Source organism: Narcine bancroftii, chromosome 14 (assembly GCF_036971445.1).
Source record: "Narcine bancroftii isolate sNarBan1 chromosome 14, sNarBan1.hap1, whole genome shotgun sequence".
NCBI classification, from domain to species: domain Eukaryota; kingdom Metazoa; phylum Chordata; class Chondrichthyes; order Torpediniformes; family Narcinidae; genus Narcine; species Narcine bancroftii.
Window position 1 is genome coordinate 67,697,754 of NC_091482.1, and position 20,666 is coordinate 67,718,419.

At 44.8% G+C, this 20,666-nt stretch overlaps 2 protein-coding genes across 7 annotated transcripts in view; one reads left to right on the forward strand and one right to left on the reverse strand.

Annotated features, from left to right (window-relative positions):
- The window catches only part of pex11a (peroxisomal biogenesis factor 11 alpha), a 132,718-nt gene that overhangs the window by 75,061 nt on the left and 36,991 nt on the right, over window positions 1–20,666 (reverse strand). For 3 of the 6 annotated variants that reach the window (XR_011348662.1, XR_011348661.1, XR_011348659.1), the window contains exon 3: window positions 19,088–19,237. The gene's annotated coding sequence lies outside the window, so the exon portion shown is untranslated. Of the gene's footprint in view, window positions 1–2,960; window positions 3,572–16,498; window positions 17,363–19,087; window positions 19,238–20,666 lie in introns of those variants that run through there. The other 3 variants (XR_011348663.1, XR_011348664.1, XR_011348658.1) reach the window with 3 other exon arrangements.
- On the forward strand, window positions 2,486–6,827 carry LOC138749461 (ras-related and estrogen-regulated growth inhibitor-like protein). Its single transcript, XM_069910827.1, has 4 exons — window positions 2,486–2,646; window positions 2,726–2,779; window positions 2,859–2,935; window positions 4,979–6,827. Exons 1-4 carry the CDS (start codon window positions 2,598–2,600, stop codon window positions 5,405–5,407), a joined length of 609 nt encoding a protein of 202 aa, XP_069766928.1. The 5' UTR covers window positions 2,486–2,597; the 3' UTR covers window positions 5,408–6,827.

Below are 20,666 nucleotides of genomic sequence, written 5' to 3' on the forward strand. Positions count from 1 at the left end.
AGATGAGCTAAGGGGCCTTCTCTTGTGCAGTGCTGTTCCATGATCCTGCCACTGCTTTGCCTTTTTGATTAGCAGTGGGATTCATCCGAGAAGGAAGTGGGATTATCCCTATCTAATTTTGACCTGTATGGATCCAATTGGCCAAATGGCATTCTCCTGTTCAGTGAACTTGATTCCATAACAGAGCAAGATGGCAATACATACAGAACAAAGGACCTCAACGAAGCGATCTCCCAGTCTGCGTCCAGTCTTTCCAATGTGGAGGAGAGGGAGCACCAGATGCAGGAGATGACTCCTACAGATTCACAAGTGAAGTTCTGCTCCACTTGGAAAGACTTTTTGGTGTCTCGAATGGTGGTGAGGGAGGAGGTGAGGGTGCAAGTGTTGGATTTTCGGCAGTCACATGGGTGGGTACCAAAGGGGCATTTGGTGGGAAGAGATGAGTGAATGAGTCACAGAGGGAGTGGTCCCTGAGGAAGGTGGAGAGGAGTAAATGGTATTCTTGCTACCTCCCCTCAAACAAAGATGCTTCTCATATGCTGGGCTTCATTAGTCAGAGGATAGAGTTCAGGTGTCATGAGATAAAGCTGGTGAGACCACACTTAAAATATTGTGTTCACTTCAGGTCACCCCATTATAGAAAGGATGTGGAAGCTATGGAGAAGGTGCAGAGGAGATTTACCAGGATGTTGCCTGGATTGGAAAATTTGTCTTATGAGGTAAGGTTAGCAGAGCTGGAACTTTTTGGAGCAAAGGATGATGAGAGGTAACTTAACAGAGGCCTTCAAGATTATGAGAGGCGCAGATAGGGTAGGAGAAGCACCTTTTTCCCAGGGTGGGAGTAGCAAATGCTGGAGGACATGTGAACAAAGTGAAGGGAGGGAAGTTTAGGGAAGATGTCAAGGGTAAGTTTTTTTTACAGAGAGTTGTGGGTGCCTGGAATGCCTTGCCAGGGGTGATGGTGGAGGTTGAAAAATTAGGGGCATTTAAGAGACTCATAAACATGGATGAAATAAAAAAAATAAAAGGATATGAGGTAGGATTTCAATTGTTTTTAATAGGAATATATAGATTGGCGCAACATTGAGGGCTGAAGGGCCTGTATTGTGCTGTAATGTTCTATGTTCTATATCCCGTCCCTCCCAATGGTTCACTTCAGGTTCAAAGTAGCTTGGGGGCAAGGGTTTAAATCCCCCGTGGCTGAATGGGCAGGTTCTGGTCATCAGCTTTTCTCTGATCACCCACCAGTCGGATAATATCCATTCCAAGAACAATTTAAAGCAGCCATTCTCAACAGGGGCTCAACGAGCCCCCACCTGCCCCACCTCGGGGCCAGAGCACATTTACGTAAAAGCCTTATTTTATTTTCACCTCGTAAACTAATTTTTTTAATGCATTCTGTAGGAGAAATTACTTCACTGGAAAGAGGGGCCCATAAACTTTGAGCAGAGTCCTGGGGGGGGGGGGGGGGCGGGGGGGACATAGCCAAAGGTTGAGAATGGTGGATGAAGAGTGTTAGTGAGACTTCTTCAACAATGCTTAAATGGTCTCCTCATTTAAGGATGGAAAACTTTCAGTGGAGCTGGTTGAGAATGGGGGGGGGGGGGGGGGGTGGGGGGGACAACCCAGCTGTGAAGCAGCCAAGAATACACAGAGACACTACATGCTCTGTTCTGGCTGACCCTCCTGCTCAGGGGAAAAACTAAAAAGGTCGCTGTGAATCTCTCTTGTCATAGAGATTTTGGAGAGCTGTGTTAAATGCACATGCCTTATTAATGAGGTGGGTAAAAACCATATTTTGAGAACCAAGAGAAGTCGTTTAAGGAAGCCTGGAAAAGGATTCACAAGTTTATCACAATCAGTCATTTCTCTCCCCAACATTCAATTCGAGATCCTCTGTGTTCATTTAAAGAACTGAACTTGGACATTGAACTTTGAGATTGAATTCTGTGGGCTGTGTTCTTTGGACTGACTTACTTGACTGACTGGAGTTTTGTTGATTTTTCCTATTTTGAGAATTGGGCACAGACTGTAATGGTCTGGGTTTTTCACATACACACTCTTTATAAATATATATCTGTATATTTGTTATAGTGGGGTTAATTTTGTTAAGGCATTATATTGTTAATAGTTTAACCCTTTTGAATTGCGTCTTCTGTTGTTGTTCCTGGTTTGAGTCGTGACAGCACAGGCACAGAGAGATTAAAATAAGAAATGGTTCATGCCTTTTTATCAGTATGGAGTGAAAATAGCTTCAAAAATATATAATTGAGAACATTTCAATGTTATTCTTTTACTGAAAAAATGCTTCAAACTCAACTTTCTGCAGAAATAACGTTAAAAGCATCACCAGTATTTCCAATGAAAACATTTCTCCTTTCTGAGTTCTGGTGATATGTCAATGGGGCCAGCAGGGGGCTGTGCTTTCTACTCTCTTGCCTTTCTCCCTTTATATATCCAACGGCCGTGCTCTTGCTCACAGTTCAGTTCAGTTCAGCAACCTGGAAAGATGTGGGCTTAAAGCTGGAGATAGTTCTGCAAATTCCCTGCATGAGGGTGAAGCATTTTCTCCAATAACCATCCCATCTCGGTGCAGGATGGAAGCCAATGTTGTGATACTGGGGGCAGACAATGTTGGAAAATCTGGTAAGTTTATGAGAGAAGAGGAAGAGTGTGCAATGTTTGTCCGGTCCTGTTTTTAACTTCTTTGCTTCTGCCCTTCCAGCTCTTGCTGTTCGCTTTTTAACTAGAAGATTCATTGGTGAATATGGAGATATAGGTAAATAGTTTACATTCAAATTTTTTTTAAAATCCTGTTATTGAAGGCTGTGCTTATAGGAAGTTTATTTGAATTTCAGAATCTGTCTCCAACCACAACGTGACTGTCGCTGGGAGACAGGTTGCATTCAATATTTGGGATTCGCCGTTTGCTGAGGTAAGACCTCTAAGAATATCTCAACTGTGTTCTGTCAGGACTTGCACCACAGTGCATGATACAACTATTAAGCAAACCTTTCATTCCCTGAACAGACAAAGAACTGTTCCTGATTTTACTTGTACTACCAGTTTTTGATTCCTTAGACTCTCGGTACAAAGTCCAATTGTCGCATTTATTTTGGAAGCCAGCACCACCTTGCTATTGAAGGAAAATTAACCATTTCCTCAATATTTTGCCCATGTTGTAAATCAAGTTTATTACAAATACAATCTGACGGAACAGCATTCTCTAGTCCTTGGTGCAAAGACATGCAAATGCTCATACAGACATAACACACATACAGACAAATGATATATATGCAGTGCATATATAAAAATACATAGTAGAGTCTCAGAGGGTTCATTTGGTCGTTCAGCATTCTCCCTGCCCCTGCGAAGAAGCTGTTCCTCAGCCTGGTGGTGCTGGCTCTGATCCTCCTGTATCTCTTCCCCGACGGAAGCAGCTGGAAGACGCTGCGTGTGGGGTGGAAGGATCCTCAATGATTTTGCGTGCTCTCTTCAGACAACGATCCCAGCAGATCACATCAACGGGGCGAAGGGAGACTCAGTGACCCCCTCTGCCTCTCTTACGATCCTGTGCAACAATATTAATTATCTTCTAAATAAATTTTACTTGGCATTACAATTCCTCATGGTTTGGTGGATGAATCCAACACAGCACATTTGGATCTTATGCTGCATGAACAAGGAAAATTAAGCATGGAAATCTGGAGCTTCCTTCCTATTTTGCCATGGTCCTCCACAAATTTCACCCCCACACCCATTTTACTGCTACCCTTGCTACTTGTAAGGGCACAGCACACGTCCAGAAATCCATAACACTCCCTTTAAAATATTACGAGCGTTAACTTTTCACACCATGATCAATTTTAGTTCCTTCTCTCTCTCTCTCTCTCACCCTTCCCACCCCCTCACCATTATTTTCCCATCTCTTTATTTTGCTTTCACTTCAGTTAAATATTCTACAGCGGGGAGTGGCTGAACTTTTTTGGTTGTGGGCCATATATAGAAAAATATAAGGAGTCGCGGGCCAAACAATATTAAGCCCGGCAGTTTTCACCCAGTTACCCAGAAAGAAAAAGTGTTTTTAGACCAGAAAAACCCGTTGCCATCAAAAATTAATTTTCTATCAAAATGACTATTCGACGCTACTGAACAGTTTAACCATTGACATTACGGTGGTTCATTGATGCGCTCACATATTACCATTGGTTTTTCTGAATCTGCTGCTTGTTACTTAATAAAACTCTTTATAAATCTCAGTGAATACAGTTCATGGCCCAAGTGTTCACCTTAATGATTAGGATACAGTGTGTAAACCAGTAGACTATTAAAGTTTCCTTACAAATCAAACAACACACTTCCCCTTGATTTCCGTGAAAAAGTATTCATTTTCCCCACTGCGTCTGAAATTTTTGGTACTCCCTTGCTATTTTTCATCTTCTCAGTCCTGCCATGTTTAATCAACTGAGGTAACCATTTTTTTTTAAACTGAGCTAAACATTTTCGTCAACGAGTAACACTGCAATGGTCGACCTAATTGTCGTGCAACATGGCAGTGACATCTAGGGTTGAAATGAACAATACAATGAACATACAGTGCTATTAATAATTAGAGACTATGTTTCAATGGGCCATATTCCATTTTATTTTTAAAATTTACCCCAGTGCCATTTAAAAATGGGCAACAGAGCACAGTTAGCCCAGGAGTTTTAGTTTGGCCACCTGTCCTAAAGTATGCACACAAAGAACAGCTGGAGAGAGATTTCCAGTAATCACAGAACTGTCGTCCAAGAAGAGACAATACTTTGAGGAAGTATTTATTTTTGTAAGGCGATTTATGAGTACGTTTGCACTGTGACACGCTGCCACAACACAACGAATTCTGTGACTCGTTCATGACAATAAATTCTGATTCTGGAATGAGATAGAAAGCAGATTAAAGTGTTTGGAATAGCTCGACTCTTTCTTTTCTTTGAAGGGTCGACTGAACGATGACCGTGGAAGGGAGAAACAGATCCAGTGGGCCGATGGCTTTGTGTTGGTATACAGCATCTGTGACCGAGCCAGTTTCAACATAGTCCGGCAACAAATCCAGTTCATCAAGTCAATGAAAGGTTATCCTGGCACAGATCGAGCTCCCATAGTCATTGTGGGAAATAAGAGAGACCTTTGTCACCGTAGAACTGTCTCCAGTGAGGAAGGAAGACTCTTGGCTCTCGCAACCCATTGCGAATTTTATGAAATCTCTACTGCAGAAACTTACCATGGTGTGCTGGTGGTCTTCCATGGTCTAGTGGACAGAATCAAGGAGTCCCAAATCCTGACTATTAGGAAACCAGCTGGGATAAAGAGCATTGTGCGGAGTGTGTCTTCTGTGTTCACAAGAAGGAGAATGGATTCCTTGTGAACCTGCCTTCAGATCCACAGTGCAGCACTGCATGTTTTAGTGTGGACTCTGTTTCAAGTTGCATTACTTTCTGAATCACAAGGTTTACAACTGTGATCACAGTTTGTTTTCACTTTTGGGATTTTTATCAAGACTTTTTCCTCCTCTCTCACTGACTCTGGGGTCTGGTGAAGCTAAATGTTGGGCCGGTCCAAATTTGGGATTGAAATGAAGAATGCCGCTGGTTGGCCATTGTTGCCTGTCTTCACCCCACACATTATACAACAGATGGGGCCCAAACGCAGGAACCTGAATGATTCCCTCCCCCTATATCTTTTTCCTGGGTCACTGAACTGCCAGTAGCGTCAGAACTGAGTGCAGATTAGGGATCAAGTCATACTCATATTCTGCGGGACAATTTAACCCCCAAGCTTAGCAGTGTGTTCTAGATAGTATGGTTCTAAAAGACAGGCCCATTTTCGCGTGACCTTGTCAGCATCTAACCTTTCTCGTCAGTTAAAATCACCGGTCACTTCACCAGCAGAAAGTCCATTTGCTTCAAACAGGGTGAATATACAGTTTTCTCAGCCTGTGATGCTGAGATTTATCGTGCCCAAATCCAAATGAAAACATGCTTTCAAATCAATATCTGGTTCACGTGGTGGGGCTGTGTAGAGACTGGCTGAATTGAATATTCTTAGTGTTCATCATACTTTTCCAATTTCTACATAACAACTAAATATTTTTCTTTACTTATAATGAGAAAGCACATTATTTTGTTCAACTGTTACTTCCTGCGAAGTGTTAACCATGAGTTTGAGAGGCTGTTGCCTTGGCTTCCTCTACTCTGAGTGAGGGGATGAGGTGACGTCACAAACTTACTCAGTGATGTGATTCCGTTCTCCACTCTTGAAGTCATTCACCATCTCAAGCTGTTACTGAGCAAAGCCATTCAACCTACCCTCTTCCACAGAACCCTAGAACAATGCAGCACAAAAACAAGCCCTTGATCCCTTCTAATCTGTGCTGAACTATTATTCCGCCCACTCTGCACCATCGCCCTCTATTCCTCCTCTCATCCAGGTAACTGTCGAAATTTGTCAAGATTCACCACTTCAGCTGGCAGCTCGTTCTGCATTCTTACCACTCCCTGAATGAAGTTTTCTCTAATGTGCCCTTTTAAACAGTTCACTTCCATTCAGAAAGCCCCAACTTCTCACCAAAACTTTTACTAACTCTAATTCCTTCTCAAATAATTGCAGGTATTTTGCCACCTCTCATCCATCTGGACATTTTCTCCTCACATTAATCAGAGATCAATGATTTTTGCAGCTATTAAGAGAATCTAGGACTAACAGGTTAATACAGTTAAGTGGCACTGAGGTACAAGATCAACAATGATCCGACTGGATCTTAGAACACCAATAAAGGGCTAAAAGGACTTCAGCTGCTCATACTTTGTATCTTTTCTTGTCACACACATTGCAGAATCACAGAATATACACAACATGGAAATGGCCATTCAGCTCTTTGTATCCTTACTGGCACCATGTACAAGAAATTCATCTGGACTCACACCCCACCCTCCCTCCACAGTCCTCAAATTCTCCCCTTTTGGCAAATGATCCTTTTCTTTATGAATACTAAAATTGTACCTGCCTCCTAAACTATCCCTCGAAATACATTCCAGATCCTAATCACTCCTTATAAAAAATTCTCTCTGTAAAAGAAAGATACATTTTATGAAGGTCTCTGTGACAGCAGAGTTGATTGTACCTTTGCAAAATAAGTTCAATTTATCACATTTCAATATTATCTTTTCCGGTCTATGCCTATCCAGTGTACCTTGAGCTTGAATAAACAAGCCACTTCCAAGTATTACTCCTAACTCAATTACACCCTCTCATTCTCAGTAACAATGAATGTATCAAATTCTTTTTCACATAAACAACTGTGGTTCCAATGTACCTAGCTTAAACCAAGTTATTTACATTGTTCTTTAGCTCTGGGTAAAGTTGTTCAGCCGGAGGTTGAGCTTGAATCATCTTGGATGATCTCCAGATGGACTTCTAAGGTTGAGAAGAAAATTATGGCTGACCAAGATGGACGGGTAATCGGTTGGAAAGAAAAATAAAATTGGGAGGACCCTTCCATCCAGACTGAGCAAGCAGTAGAAGATCAGGGAAGTGACTGTGTAAGTGGGTTCGGAAGACATTTTTTCTGAAGAGGGAATCTGGAGGAAACAGGTTCAATTTGATCCGTCAGAAGAAAGGGTAGATTTTATTGGTCTAATCGCCCTTTTCCCTGCTCTCGGAGATTTTTATGCTGATTTAAGAAGGAATAGTGTGCTGAGAGGATACCTAGTGTTCCTGTGAATTTTCAAATTATATTGAACTTTTGTTTAAAATTAAGTAGTCTTGGGTGGGGGGGGAGGGTGGGGAGTTGGTGGTGGTGGTGATGGGATATCTTCTTTAGGTGGTTTCTCTTTGGATCTCGACAACCTATTTATAGAATCCGGTCAAAGTAGAAATTACTGCGGTAATAATATATAAAAATGTAACTTTTTAAATGTAAATACACACATTTTTATGCATAGTTTGTGTGGGGCTTTATCCAGCGGTTTATTTTTTTCGATGTGGTGCTCAAACTGGTTTATTAACAATAAAAGTTCCTCTTGGGGAAAAAATACACCACCCTTACTTTTTTTTCCTCTTGAATTTTGTGTGATAAAGTCATTTTATACTCTGTTTAGGAAGAAATAGGAACTTCCTTGTGTCAATCAAGCAGGAAAACCAGCAGACCTTGGCTTCAGGACCTGCTCTGCCCTGAGTACCCTGATCTTGGACAGCATTAACCAAGAGCAGGGGGTGAGGGGGTGGATGTGCAGGTGGCACAGGTGTAAAGGTTAAAACCTTGTGTTTTGGATTTAGCTTGTAAAACAGGGACACATCAGGAGGTTATGCTGACCCACAGCTCCAGGGACCCGGGTTCAGTGGCAACCTCAAGTGTTGCTTATATCAAGTTGGCACGTTCTCCCTGTGACTGCATGAAATTTCACAGGAGGTCCGGTTTCATCCCACATTACTGGGGTGTGTTGGTAGATTAGTAAAATCACAAAAAATGCTGGAGGAACTCAGCAGGTCTGGCAGCGTCCAGAGGAGGAAAAGATATATAACCAATGTTTTGAGCCTGAGCCCTTCTTCAACATGATGTGTGGGTAGGTGAAATGGCTACTGTAAAGGTAATGGACCCAGCCCAGGACATCACAGGCAAAACCCTCCCCACTATTGAGTACATCTACAGGGAACACTGCCGTCAGAGGGCAGCACCAATCATCAAAGACCATTACCACCCAGCACACGCTCTGTTCTTGCTGCTGCCATCAGAAAAGAGGTATAGATGCCACATGACTCGCACCACCAGGCTCAGGAGCTGCTACCCCTCCAAGATCAGACTCCTCAATGACAAACTCAATCAAGAACTCATTTAAGGACTCTTACTTATGTACGTTATTGATTTCCTTTTTTATTCTCTCTGGTATTGTACAGTTTGTATCATTATCTGTTTACATTTCTTTATTTGTTTACATATGTACATTGAGTGCAGTTTTTTTGCACCATCAATAAGTGTTGGTTCTGCCTCACGCGCAGGAAAAGGAATCTCAGGGTTGTATGTGATGTCATGTATGTTCTCTGACAATAAATCTGAAATATGAATCTGTAAATGATCCTTCTAGGTAAAGAAATCAAAGGGGAGTTAGAGAATCATGTCAGGGGAATAGACTGCAGGGTTACAAGGGAATGTGAGTGGCAGGATAGCTCTGCTGGGAACTACAGCAAATGCATCTGATGGGCTAAACTGCCTTCTATGGCATTAGGGTGAAATAAAATTACTCCGTGATTATTATCTGCTGAACTAATCTGCAACGACTGACCTAAAACAGAAAATGCTGCTGCTGTTTAGCAGGTCCTTCAGCCTCTGTGGGGAGAGAGAAGCAGGGGTAACATTTCAGATGATGAACTGCCGGTTGAACTAAAGAAAGGGAAGCCACCTCAAACATATCTCTCACTACCAAGCCTGCCTAATCCATGGAGTTTAGGTTCCATACAGTAAAAGTCCAAAAATCAGGATGCCAGAAATTCGGACCACCCGTGAATCTGGACTTTTGTAAAACTCTCTAACTTTTTTAATTTAGCGGGAATTTATGGACTTGCGTGCATGTGTTAGCATCGCAGATGGAAACAGGTGACCGTGCTTGTTGACTTTACTTTTCTTTAAAATTTCCCATTTTGATAAATGAAATGTGGTGTATTTGTTAATGAATAAAGAATCAACATTTACCTGTTTGTCTCTTCTTTATTCCTCCTTAAATCTGAATTTTAAAAGTACTGCCTTAAAATCCGGAAAATCTGGACAACCCCAATCGCAGAGTCGTGCGGATTTTTGGACTTCTACTGCATTTCCAGCATCTGTAGGATTTATTTTCTGATTCTGTCTGGTAGCAGAGAACAAGATTTGGATGGGACTGTGGTGGAGGGGTCACTGAGGAAGCTGTGATGCCTCCTGCAATCTGGTAGCCAGTTATTTCCACGGTATGAATATTCAATTTTAAATTTAGACATACAACATGGTAACGGGCCCTTCCAGCTCATGAGCCTGTCCAGCCCAATTACACCTTATTGACCTACAACCCCTGGAATGTTTTGAACGGTGGGCTGAGACCGGAAGACCTAGAGGAAACCCACGCAGGCGTGGGGAGAATGTACAAACTCTTTGCAAGAGTGCCGAATTCTAACCCAAGTCACTGGCGCTGAAACAGAGTTGCGCTAACCACGCTAACATTAATCAGACCATCGCCAGGTTATTCCCAACCGTGAATCACTGTCTATCAAGAGATTTCTATCCCAGCGGATGATGTCTGAGATGTCACCATTTGACAACAGAGATTCACCAGTGTGAGCCCAGAATAGAAGAGTTGCATCATGAGGCTACACAGATAGGATAAATGCCCCCTTGTATATAGAAGAGTAAGGAGAAATCTAACTGAGTCTAATCAAAGATTATTAAAGGAATCGATAAGGTCAACAGAATAAAAATATTTCCTCTGGGTGATGAGAATTGGGATGTGAGAGTCTGAACAAGGAACTTCATAATGGATTGGAAATTGTTCTACCTCAGACTGTAAAGCCCTGTAGAGGATAGAGGAGTCTCTCTTCCTATCATGTTAAACATCGACAACTCACGATGCACGTGGAGGGCAAATAATATTGTGAAGGACTTATCACACCCCCCCTTCGAAACTTTTATCCCTTCTGCAATCTGGAAAGAGGTACTGTACCATAGCGTTCAGTCCCACTCGTCCAGATTGTGTAACAGTTTTTTTCCCTAAGCCTTCAGGCTTCTCAATTCCTAGAACGTATGTGTACTAGTAATATCATAGATTTTTATAGCATTAAGACTTAATATTTAACTCCTATTTATGTAACTTTGCTCCATGGTCCTGCAGAAATGTTATCTTGTTTTCACTGTGCATTGCATTAGTAGTTATGGCATGAACAACAAATAAAGGTGACTTGACTGGACTTGACACAGTTCTGCTGGATGGGTCATTGCAAGAACCACTTCTTCATGGAGAGAGAGAGAGAACATCTAGAATTCTTTGTCCCCACCATGTTAGCTAGCTTGAGGGCAGGGCTGTGAATGAGTATTTGCTGCAAGGTTCAGACTGAGTTTTGGAACAGGAACAAGGCCTGATCTCCCACATTCTAACTGAATGCAGAGCAGACGTGAGGTGGTGTTCCTCCCTCTTCATACATGTAGCTCAGTGAGATAGATTAGCACAATTTCCTGACTAGCCTTACAAGGAGATGAACAGAAGGTTATTTTGCATTATATAAGAAGGGACGTGAGGAGACTCATGTGGAGTACAAATCCAACTGAATTGTTTATGTTCAAGGCAATTTTATATATTAAACACTAGTCATATTATGAGTTAAATGGAGTACTATAAATTGGGAGAAAATTATTTCCTTTCTTAAGTCTGCTATGATAGATATTTGAAGCCCTAAACAGAATCCTTTTTGACTGTTTACTTCCTTCTGAGAGCTGGACGTGGTCAGGATGTTTATAGCTCAGTGTGGTGGTACTGCAGGGGGAAACCTCTGTACCTGCAGGAGTGTAAGGGGACAGGACAACACCTGGCTGGCTGTCAATCAGTCGGCCTGAATGAATCAAGCCCCACCCAATCAGGTGTCAATCACCATCCGGGATTATAAGCCTGCGCCAGCCTCCTGAGGCCTCACTCAGAGTTGCTCTAGCCACAGCCAGCCTGGCTCTGTGAAAGTCTTTGTGGATTAAAGCCTGTTGTACAGTCTTTATCTTTGTGTGTGTCTGATTCTGGCTAACAGAGCACCACAATTTAATCCACAAAATTTTCCCACGGCGGCTATGGAAAAACTCCTGTGCACAGGGAATCTCGAGATCGACCCACGCCACCCGGAAGCCCAGTCACGCTTCAAGATCTGGCAGCACGCGGTCGAGCCAATCATCGAGGCACATGAGGGTGACATCCTGGACTCTGATCAGAAGAGGTTGGCCCTACTCCGGTCAAAGCTGGATCCCCGCGCCTTCCAGGTAACCAAAGAGCGCAATGTACAAGCCCCCCATGAATGTGCTCTGTGCAAGGTACCTCCTCAACAACCGAGCCCAGCAACCCGGGGAAACAGCTGAGTCTCACCTGGGACACTTGCGAGAGTTGGCCCAACCATGTCTGGCTGAACCCGGGGTAGGTGTAGAGGAGGTCAAGAGGCTGATCTGGGATGCCTTCGTCTGAGGGTGATGCTCGAGGGCCATCCGACAGAAGCTGCTGGAAGATATCATCTAGGCCCTAACCAGAACTGTGGAAGAGGTCCAAACCCTGGAAGCAGCAGCCCTGCATGACGAAGCCTTTGATTCCAGGGTCCCCCAGGCTCCCTCATGGCCCTCTCACTCTGCAGCTGCAGCCCCAGGCCGAGCTGGGGAGGACAACGTCGCTGCAGCAGGTGCCCAGCGCCCTTGTAAGTACTGTGTATCCTGTTGTGGGTCAGATCAACGATTGCGCCAAAACTGCCCAGCTAGGAACCAATATTGTTCCCGATGCGGCAAGAAAGGCCACTTTGCAAAAGTGTGGCTCTCTAAACCTGCCGGTAGCTCAGTGGCCCTCTATGACCACACCCGCGGACACCCCCCACGTCCACGTGCTGGGTGGCGCCATTGCCCCGCGACGACTTTCGCCTTCTCCGACTTCGATCGCTCAACATTCGACCCCGCCAGCGAGCAACTGCACCAGCCCCCCCCCCCCCCCCCTTGCCGGCGCCGCTTGCTGAGAACTACAGCGACATCACTTCCAGCTCATGGTGTGATGTCACTTCTGGCTGACATAACAACGTCACTGCTGCCGGCCGTGATGGCATCACTTCCCCTGGCGCAGCAGACACGGCTGGAGAAGGATGCCAGCCATGCAGCGGCCCCACGTGCCGCTGCCATCTTGGGCCAGGCTGCGCCCGACATGGAGGGCCCCCAACGACGTTGAGAACGACGTGGTCAACACAGGCGATGACGAGGCCGCCCTACCAATGCTCCCCACGCCTCCGGCGGCCATCAGCTACTGCATGCTGCATCACACGACCGATGTCGACGTGGTCAACACGGGCGATGACCAGGCCACCTTATCGACGCTCCCCATCCCTCCAGATAGCGATGACTCCGACTCCAAGATGATCCTGGCCATCACCACACTGACCAGGGACATCCTCATGACCTTGGGCGCTCAATGATGGACATGCGAGTCAATGGGCAGATAACAAAGTGCATGTTCGACAATGGCAGCACCCAGAACTTCATTCACCCGAGTGTGGCCCACTCCCTAAGGTTAAAGGTCCACCCCACCACCTGCTCGATCGCCCTCGCTGCCAAGGATAAGACTATTGGTACCCTCGGGCGCTGCTCGGTTGATAAAACGGTGGGAGGGGAGACTTACACAGCATTCAGGCCCAAACTCTGCGCACCACTCCTCCCGGGCCTGGATTTCCAGTGCCACCTTCAAAGGGTCACCCTTGCCTTCAGGGAGCCCCAACGTCCACTCACATTGCACAGCATGCCAACTTACCAGCCCTGGCCAACCTGCGGCCTCTCCACACTGCGCATCACCCCACCAGCACTCTTCCCACATCTTGCGCTAGGCTGCAAGCCGATCGCTACCAGAAGTAGGCGCTATTGCGCCACAGATCAGGACTTCATCAAGGCGGAGATACGGCAACTCCTGGCGGAAGGCATTATAGAGCCCAGGAGAGCCCAAGTCCTGGTGGTCAAAGGTGGAAGTAATCCAAGGTTGGTCGTGGATTACAGCCAGACCATTAATCGGTACACCCAGCTGGATGCCTACCCCTTGCCAAGGATCGTCGACATGGTCAATGAGATGGCCCGCTACCGGGTTTTCTCCATGATTGACCTGAAGTCAGCTTATCACCAAATCCCTATCCACCCGAGGGACAAGCCCTACACCACCTTTGAGGCAGATGGGCAACTGTACCAGTTCCACCGGGTTCTTTTGGGCTCACGAACGGGGTCTCTGTCTTCCAGCGGGAGATGGATCACATGGTAGACTGGCACAAACTGAAGGCGACGTTCCCATACCTGGATAACGTCACTATCTGCGGCCGTGACCAGCAGGACCACGATGCTAACCTGGAAAAATTCCTCCAGACGGCTGCGGAGTTGAACCTCACTTACAACAAGGAGAAGTGTGTGTTCAGCACCACTCACCTCGCCGCCTCGTATATTGTGGCCCATGGAGTCGTCGGCCCAGATCCGGAAAGGATGCGCCCATTAATGGAGTCATCCCACCCCCCACGCTAAAGGCCCTCCGCAGGTGCCTGGGCCTGTTCTCTTATTATTCGCAGTGGGTCCCTCGCTTCTCGGACAAGGTCCACCCTCTGGCCCAAGCCACAACTTTTCCCCTCCCACCCGAGGTGCAGGCAGCCTTCACCCGCATCAGGCAAGACATCGCGGAAGCCACAATGCAGGCGGTGGATGAGGACTCCCCCTTCCAGGTGGAGAGCGATGCCTCCGAGGTGGCCCTCATTGCTACCCTCAATCAAGGGGGGGGGGCGCCCCGTCGCCTTCTTCTTCAGGACCCTCCACGGCTCTGAGCTAGGGCACTCTGTCATTGAAAAGGAGGCCCAGGCGATTGTGGAAGCGGTCCGCCACTGGCGCCACTACCTGGCTGGCAGAAGATTCATGCTCCTCACAGACCAGCGGGCCGTGGCGTTCATGTTTAACACTACCCACAAGAGCAAGATAAAGAACGACAAGATCCTGCGCTGGATAGTCGAGCTGGCAACCTACAGCTACGACATCCAGTACCCCCCTGGGAAGTTTAACGACTCCCCCGATGCCCTCTCTCGCACCTGTGCGTCTATGCATGACGACAGGTTGCAGGCATTGCATGAGTCCCTCTGCCATCCAGGCGTGATCCAGTTGTACCATTTCGTTAAGATCTCGAAATCTGGCGTACATCATCAGGGACATGACCAAGGCCTGTCAGGTCTGTGGCGAGTGTAAACCCTGCTTCTTCCGCAACCCCCAGGCCCACGTTGTAAAGGCTACTCGGCCTTTCGAGCGTCTCAGCATGAAGTTCAAAGGGCCCCTGCCTTCCATGAACCGAAACATTTACTTCCTCATGGTAGTGGATGAGTACTCACGCTTCCCTTTTGCCATCTCTTGTCTGGACACCTCCACGGCCACTGTCATCAGGGCCTTGGGGCAGATTTTCACCATGTTTGGCTACCCCGCCTTCATCCACAGCGACCGGGGGTATAGTTTCATGAGCGACGAGCTGCGCCAGTACCTGACGGCGATGGGCATCGCAACCAGTCGCATGACAAGCTATAACCCGAGAGACAACAGGCAAGTGGAATGTGAGAATGGGGTGGTCTGGAAGGCAGTCCTCCTGGCTCTCAGGTCAAAAGGATGGGCTGTTGAGTACTGGCAGGAGGGGTTTTGTTGACTAGCAAATGGCGCCAACAGCCGCGGGTAAGTCTGCAGCCATCAACTGTCTCAAACCGGCACACCTGGACATTGAACGACCAGTCGTTACACCACCTACTAGGAGACACACGCAAAATGGACAGTATACAGGTTATGGGTCACGTCCTCTTCCCCCCCTCATCGTCGGTTGGGGGGGCGGGTTCATGTAGCAGCTCACCTACTCAACTAGCAAACTGGCACCAGCAGCTGCGGGTAAGTCCACTGCAAACGATATCCACAGAGAAGTTCAGAGTGGGCAACACCACAGCCCAAAAATTGACATCACTTCCACCCTGGTGGGGCACTAAGGACTCAGAGACCGGGCTGACCTTTTTAAGCGTGCGATTTCAAACCAGTAGAGCAGTTAGTCTAGAACCCTACAGGACTCAGCTTGTTCTTTTCGGTTTAGCGGTCTAGCAGCCACACCTTTATATCTTTATGCTATAAAGCAGTATATAACCTTTCAGCCCACGCCTGCCAATGTTTCACCCACACAAGTCCCACTGGCCTGTGTTTGCTCTGTATCCATCTAAGCCAGCCATTCTCAACAGGGGCTGCAGAACATTTAAGGGGGCTACACAAACTGAAATCATAAAATATTTCTTATGTTTCTTATGTAGGAAGTAGGAGAGAAGTACGAAAGAAACCAACTAAACTGGACTGGGGGCCATAGCCAAAAAGAGGTTGAGAATGGCTGGTCCAAACCTATCCTATCCGTCTGTTTGTCCAAATGTTTTTTAAACATTGCTTAGTACCTGCCTCCGGCAGCTTGTTTGATACACCCACCATCCTCTGTGTAAAAAAAAAAGTGCTGGCTTCTTATCTCTAGGCCATGTCAGGTGCACTAAAGATAAAGAAGATTCTGATCTCTTGAGTAATGTTGAATGTAATCCCTTCATCACAGACAGCCATACCTTCATACTGTCAAGTGCTCTCCACCCCCGGATATCTGACCCAGCATCTCGTTGATGGTTGAGTGTCAAGGTTGTATTCCTGGGTGATGCTTTGAGGTGTGCTACCGCGTTGAAAAAGAGCAGGTTTCATGGATCTGGAAGTCGGGTTGCAGATGGTTTGGACAGGAGTTTGTGAGGCTTTGGGAATGCTGGAGGTGAATTGACAGACACTCATTGGGTCTGAAGGGACTCTCCTTTGCTTCTCCTTCTTTTATTGTTCGGGGCTCTGGGCAATGACCATGATGACTCTTTGTTTGCCATGCCAGACAAAAAGTTGAAATATATCATGTATATTACATTTTTATATCTTATTACATGACCATAAAAGGAACCTTGAAGCTTAAAGGAAGATGAATGAGGTGGATTTTCCAGAATATTATGTTCTCCATTTCCGGATATACAGTTTATGTCATGGCCAGGAGATTACACAGACTGATTCCAGCTCTAGTTCCAGGCCTCCCAGTTTGGCCCCCACCAGAATCTCAGGTACCTGCACTTCATTGACTCCTGCTCTCTTCGCTTATCTCGCCTGTTCCTACAGACCACCCTCACCACAATGCACAGACACCAGCAGACCATTGTTCTCTCACTACAACACCAACTTCTCCAGTCTCCATTAACTCCTGTGGCCCAATTTTCTTCCCCTTGTCTCCCTTCTTCATGCTCTGTCTCTCTTTCCTTTTCCCTCCGTCTCCTTTCATTGAGCCAAAATCAATTCTCACCTTTCCTCTTATCACATCCTTTTGCCTGTTGGTCTGGACCGCTCCCCCTCCCATTCTTCCCCCAGCCTTCAATTCTGCCTGTGTTACTTCACTCATCCCTTGAGGAAGGGCTCAGGCCTGAGATGTCTTTACCTGCTATGGTCGCTGTGAGATTGGCTGAGTTCCTTCAGCATTTCTGTATTTTGACTTTAATTACAGTATCTGCAGTCTTCTGTGCTTCACAATAAGTAACATGCCTGGATGTTACAATGCAAACAATTACTCTTCTCCTGGAGATTCTCCACAATACAAAAATACAGATAACCCCCTTCAATATAATGATCCCATAACTAATGGAAATTAATGAGTATCCACACCTCCAGTTACATAGAGATAGGGTCAGAGGAAAAGCAAAGCAAGGGTATAAAGCCTTGGAAACATCATTAAGCACATTAAAAACACTGATATACAGACTGATATGTACAACATGGATCTGTTACAGAGCTGCACCAAAAGTGGTCACATTTACATTCATAATCTACACTTACATAGATTACAAAATATTAAGACCCAACAATGAAGGATAGTACTCTACTGTTACATCAGTAAAAGGATCTGAAGTACAGTATGAATAACCAATGAATCTTCCTGAAGAGGTGGTCACTCCCCTGTGAGTATTGTGTCAGATCATGTCTGCTTGAGCTAGAAATAATCCTGCAGTTAGTTGTTACCAGCTCTTGCTTTCTGATTAATAAAATATCATTCTAAAATTAGAGACAAACAGCACGGCTAGATCAGATATTCCGGAGATGGAATGTTAAATATGTTATAGCAGCTCGATGGCTTGTCCCTGCTAATCTGAAAATCAAAACTCTAAAGAAGGTCATTTATCCAAATGAGACAGAATGTCTCAAGTTTTAACCCAAGTTAAAAAAAACAAAATCATCTCAAGTTAATCAGCTTTCATTGTTGGAGCAATTAGTCATAGACTTTCATTTGTTATCCTTGTTTCCATATTTAAATGTTTTTTCCCTCTATATGATCAGAAGCTGGTAAATTACAATTGTGCAGACTTTAAATTAAAACTTGAGAATGGTCTAGCAGATGTTGGAATCCTTTCCAATTTTTTTTCCTGAAGATCATTTATGCGACGCACTAAAAATTATTCAACGTAAAATGCCTCAGGGCTACCTAGAAGCATGGACATGGAAGAGTTCAGGCCCTTTCCAATGATTACTAGGCACTTTGGAAATTATACAGGTAATCCATAGTACGTTTGTTTAAGCCTGCAAGAGAGTCTATTTCTAATATATAGAACATATGACATGTCACCCAGATTAAATTTAGTCATGCAAGCATGGAAACAGGCCCTTCCAGCCCATGAGCTCATGCCGCGCAAATACACCAATGAACCTACGACCCCTGTAAGTTTTTGAACGGTGGGAGGAAATAAGAACACCTGGAGGAAACCCACGCAGGCTTGGGGAGAATGTACAAACTTCTTGCAGACAGTGCAGGATTCGAATCCGGATCACTGGTACTGTACCAGCATTGCACCAACCGCTACTCTAACCATGCTGCACTCAGTTTAGAAATGAAAATCTTGGGCTTTCTGTGTGTGCTCAACCACATACCACGTGTTACAGCCCTGGTACATGGGAAGCTCCAACTTAACTCCATCACAGACAGAGCACTTGGAACTGCGAACACAAGAAATAGATGCAAGATCAGATCATTACAGAAACCCTTGTTCCTGCAATACCAATTGTTAAGGTAATCTTCTACCCAAGTTTCAACTTCAAGTGAAGAGGGAGATTAGAGGTAAATTTGTCCTTGAGTGATGGATGGGTGATGGAAACTTGTTCAGCAATTGGTATCCCAGAAATGAGTTTATTTTTTAAAGTGCATCAAGGATTAGAAAGGGTGGTGATGGGAAGATGCCAAAGGATCATACACCACAAATTAAGCAGCAAGATGCATACCTTTTGCTTCCAGATTTACTGAAACTTGGTAGGTACTTTAAATTTCAGCCACTGTCAAAACTGAAGAGAAGTGCATTACACCCTTCTTCAATATCCACTCTGGTAGTTGGCTGGATCTATCAGCTGGACATTTACTTCACAAGGTGTTTTCTGGAGAAACAAAGACAAAGAAAAGAATAAATAGTGGACCAAAGCAAATTGACCAGTGGTTTGGGAGTGGGAGATTATTGTTGCAGAGGCCCAGAAAATCAGTCAACATGAGTCAATATTTTCTTCAAGAACTTTGACCTTTGAAGGTCAACATTAATGCTCAAGAGGAATGGTCCTCAACTTTTATCTTTCCACTCACTTAAGGTGCCTTGTGGTTAGTACAGGATTATTTAAGGTGATATGTGGGTGGAAAGGAAAAGGTTGAGAACCACTGCTCTAGAGGTTTTGGCAGGACAGCAATGTGGATGACTGAAGCTGAATTGTAAAATATTAACGGCAACGCAACCCAGGTCACGGACACAGGCTTCCAATGGTAGAAACGGTCAAACAAACAGTTCATGGCAGCATCACTGTATGGTACATGTGTTCCATGGGGTCTTGCTCTTGAATGAGGTGAACATGCTTATCTTTCAAAGTGACCGTTGATCAGCAGTATTTTGGGAGGGTTTATTCATGACCATAACAAAGAGAACAGCACGAATTTGTGTGCATACTTCCCATTCCATTTCCTCAATTACGGTTTGGTTTTGTCAGTGGGTGCCAGGAAAGACCCACAAATCCATTAACAAGTCATACTGAATGCCAACTGCTTCATGTACAAACACTGGTATCCCTTTTCACATAGACTATCAAATAGCCTTGCTGGTAGCACTTTTGGTATTGACCAGGAGAATGAAACCATCTGACTCCATACCCTTCTTAATGTACTAGGTAATAATGTGACAAATAAACAAACAAAATTTAAAGTGCATGGTATAGACAAATGTACAGTTAAAACAATGCAAGATCATCATCTTTTAATAACACTGGACAATGAATAATTTGCTTCCTGATTATTTCTGGGTCTTTTTTTATAGATTTTGGACTGTTGATCACAAAAATCACCCTAAAACTTTCCTATCATGTATCATTTTTTTTAGATATAACCTATTTTTGTGATTTACTGTCATATTTTAATTCTCTTTCAAACATACAAAACCATGAAGTGCCACATTTCATTTAAAATTTATTTTCTGCATTCGTTCTTGGACTCTTCCCTGCTGATCTTGGTGCAGTCAGTGATGAACATGGGGAAAAGTTTCACCAGGACGTTGTGACCATGGGAAAAGCAGTTTGACCTGCTGAGCTTCTCCAGCGTTTTGTGTTTTTACTGGAATCCATCAATGCTAGCCAACTATTGTTGGAGACTAACATGGGAGGCATCAGTTGCTTGGTACAAAAGAAAATCATTTTTAGGTCTCAACGTCACCTCACTTCTTTGGTTCATGCTTTTCACATTGTCTGAAAAATGCTATTTTTGGAACTGAACTGGTGCAATGTGGTGGAGGTCAACTCATCCTTTAGCACAAGTCTCAAATATAGTCCCGAG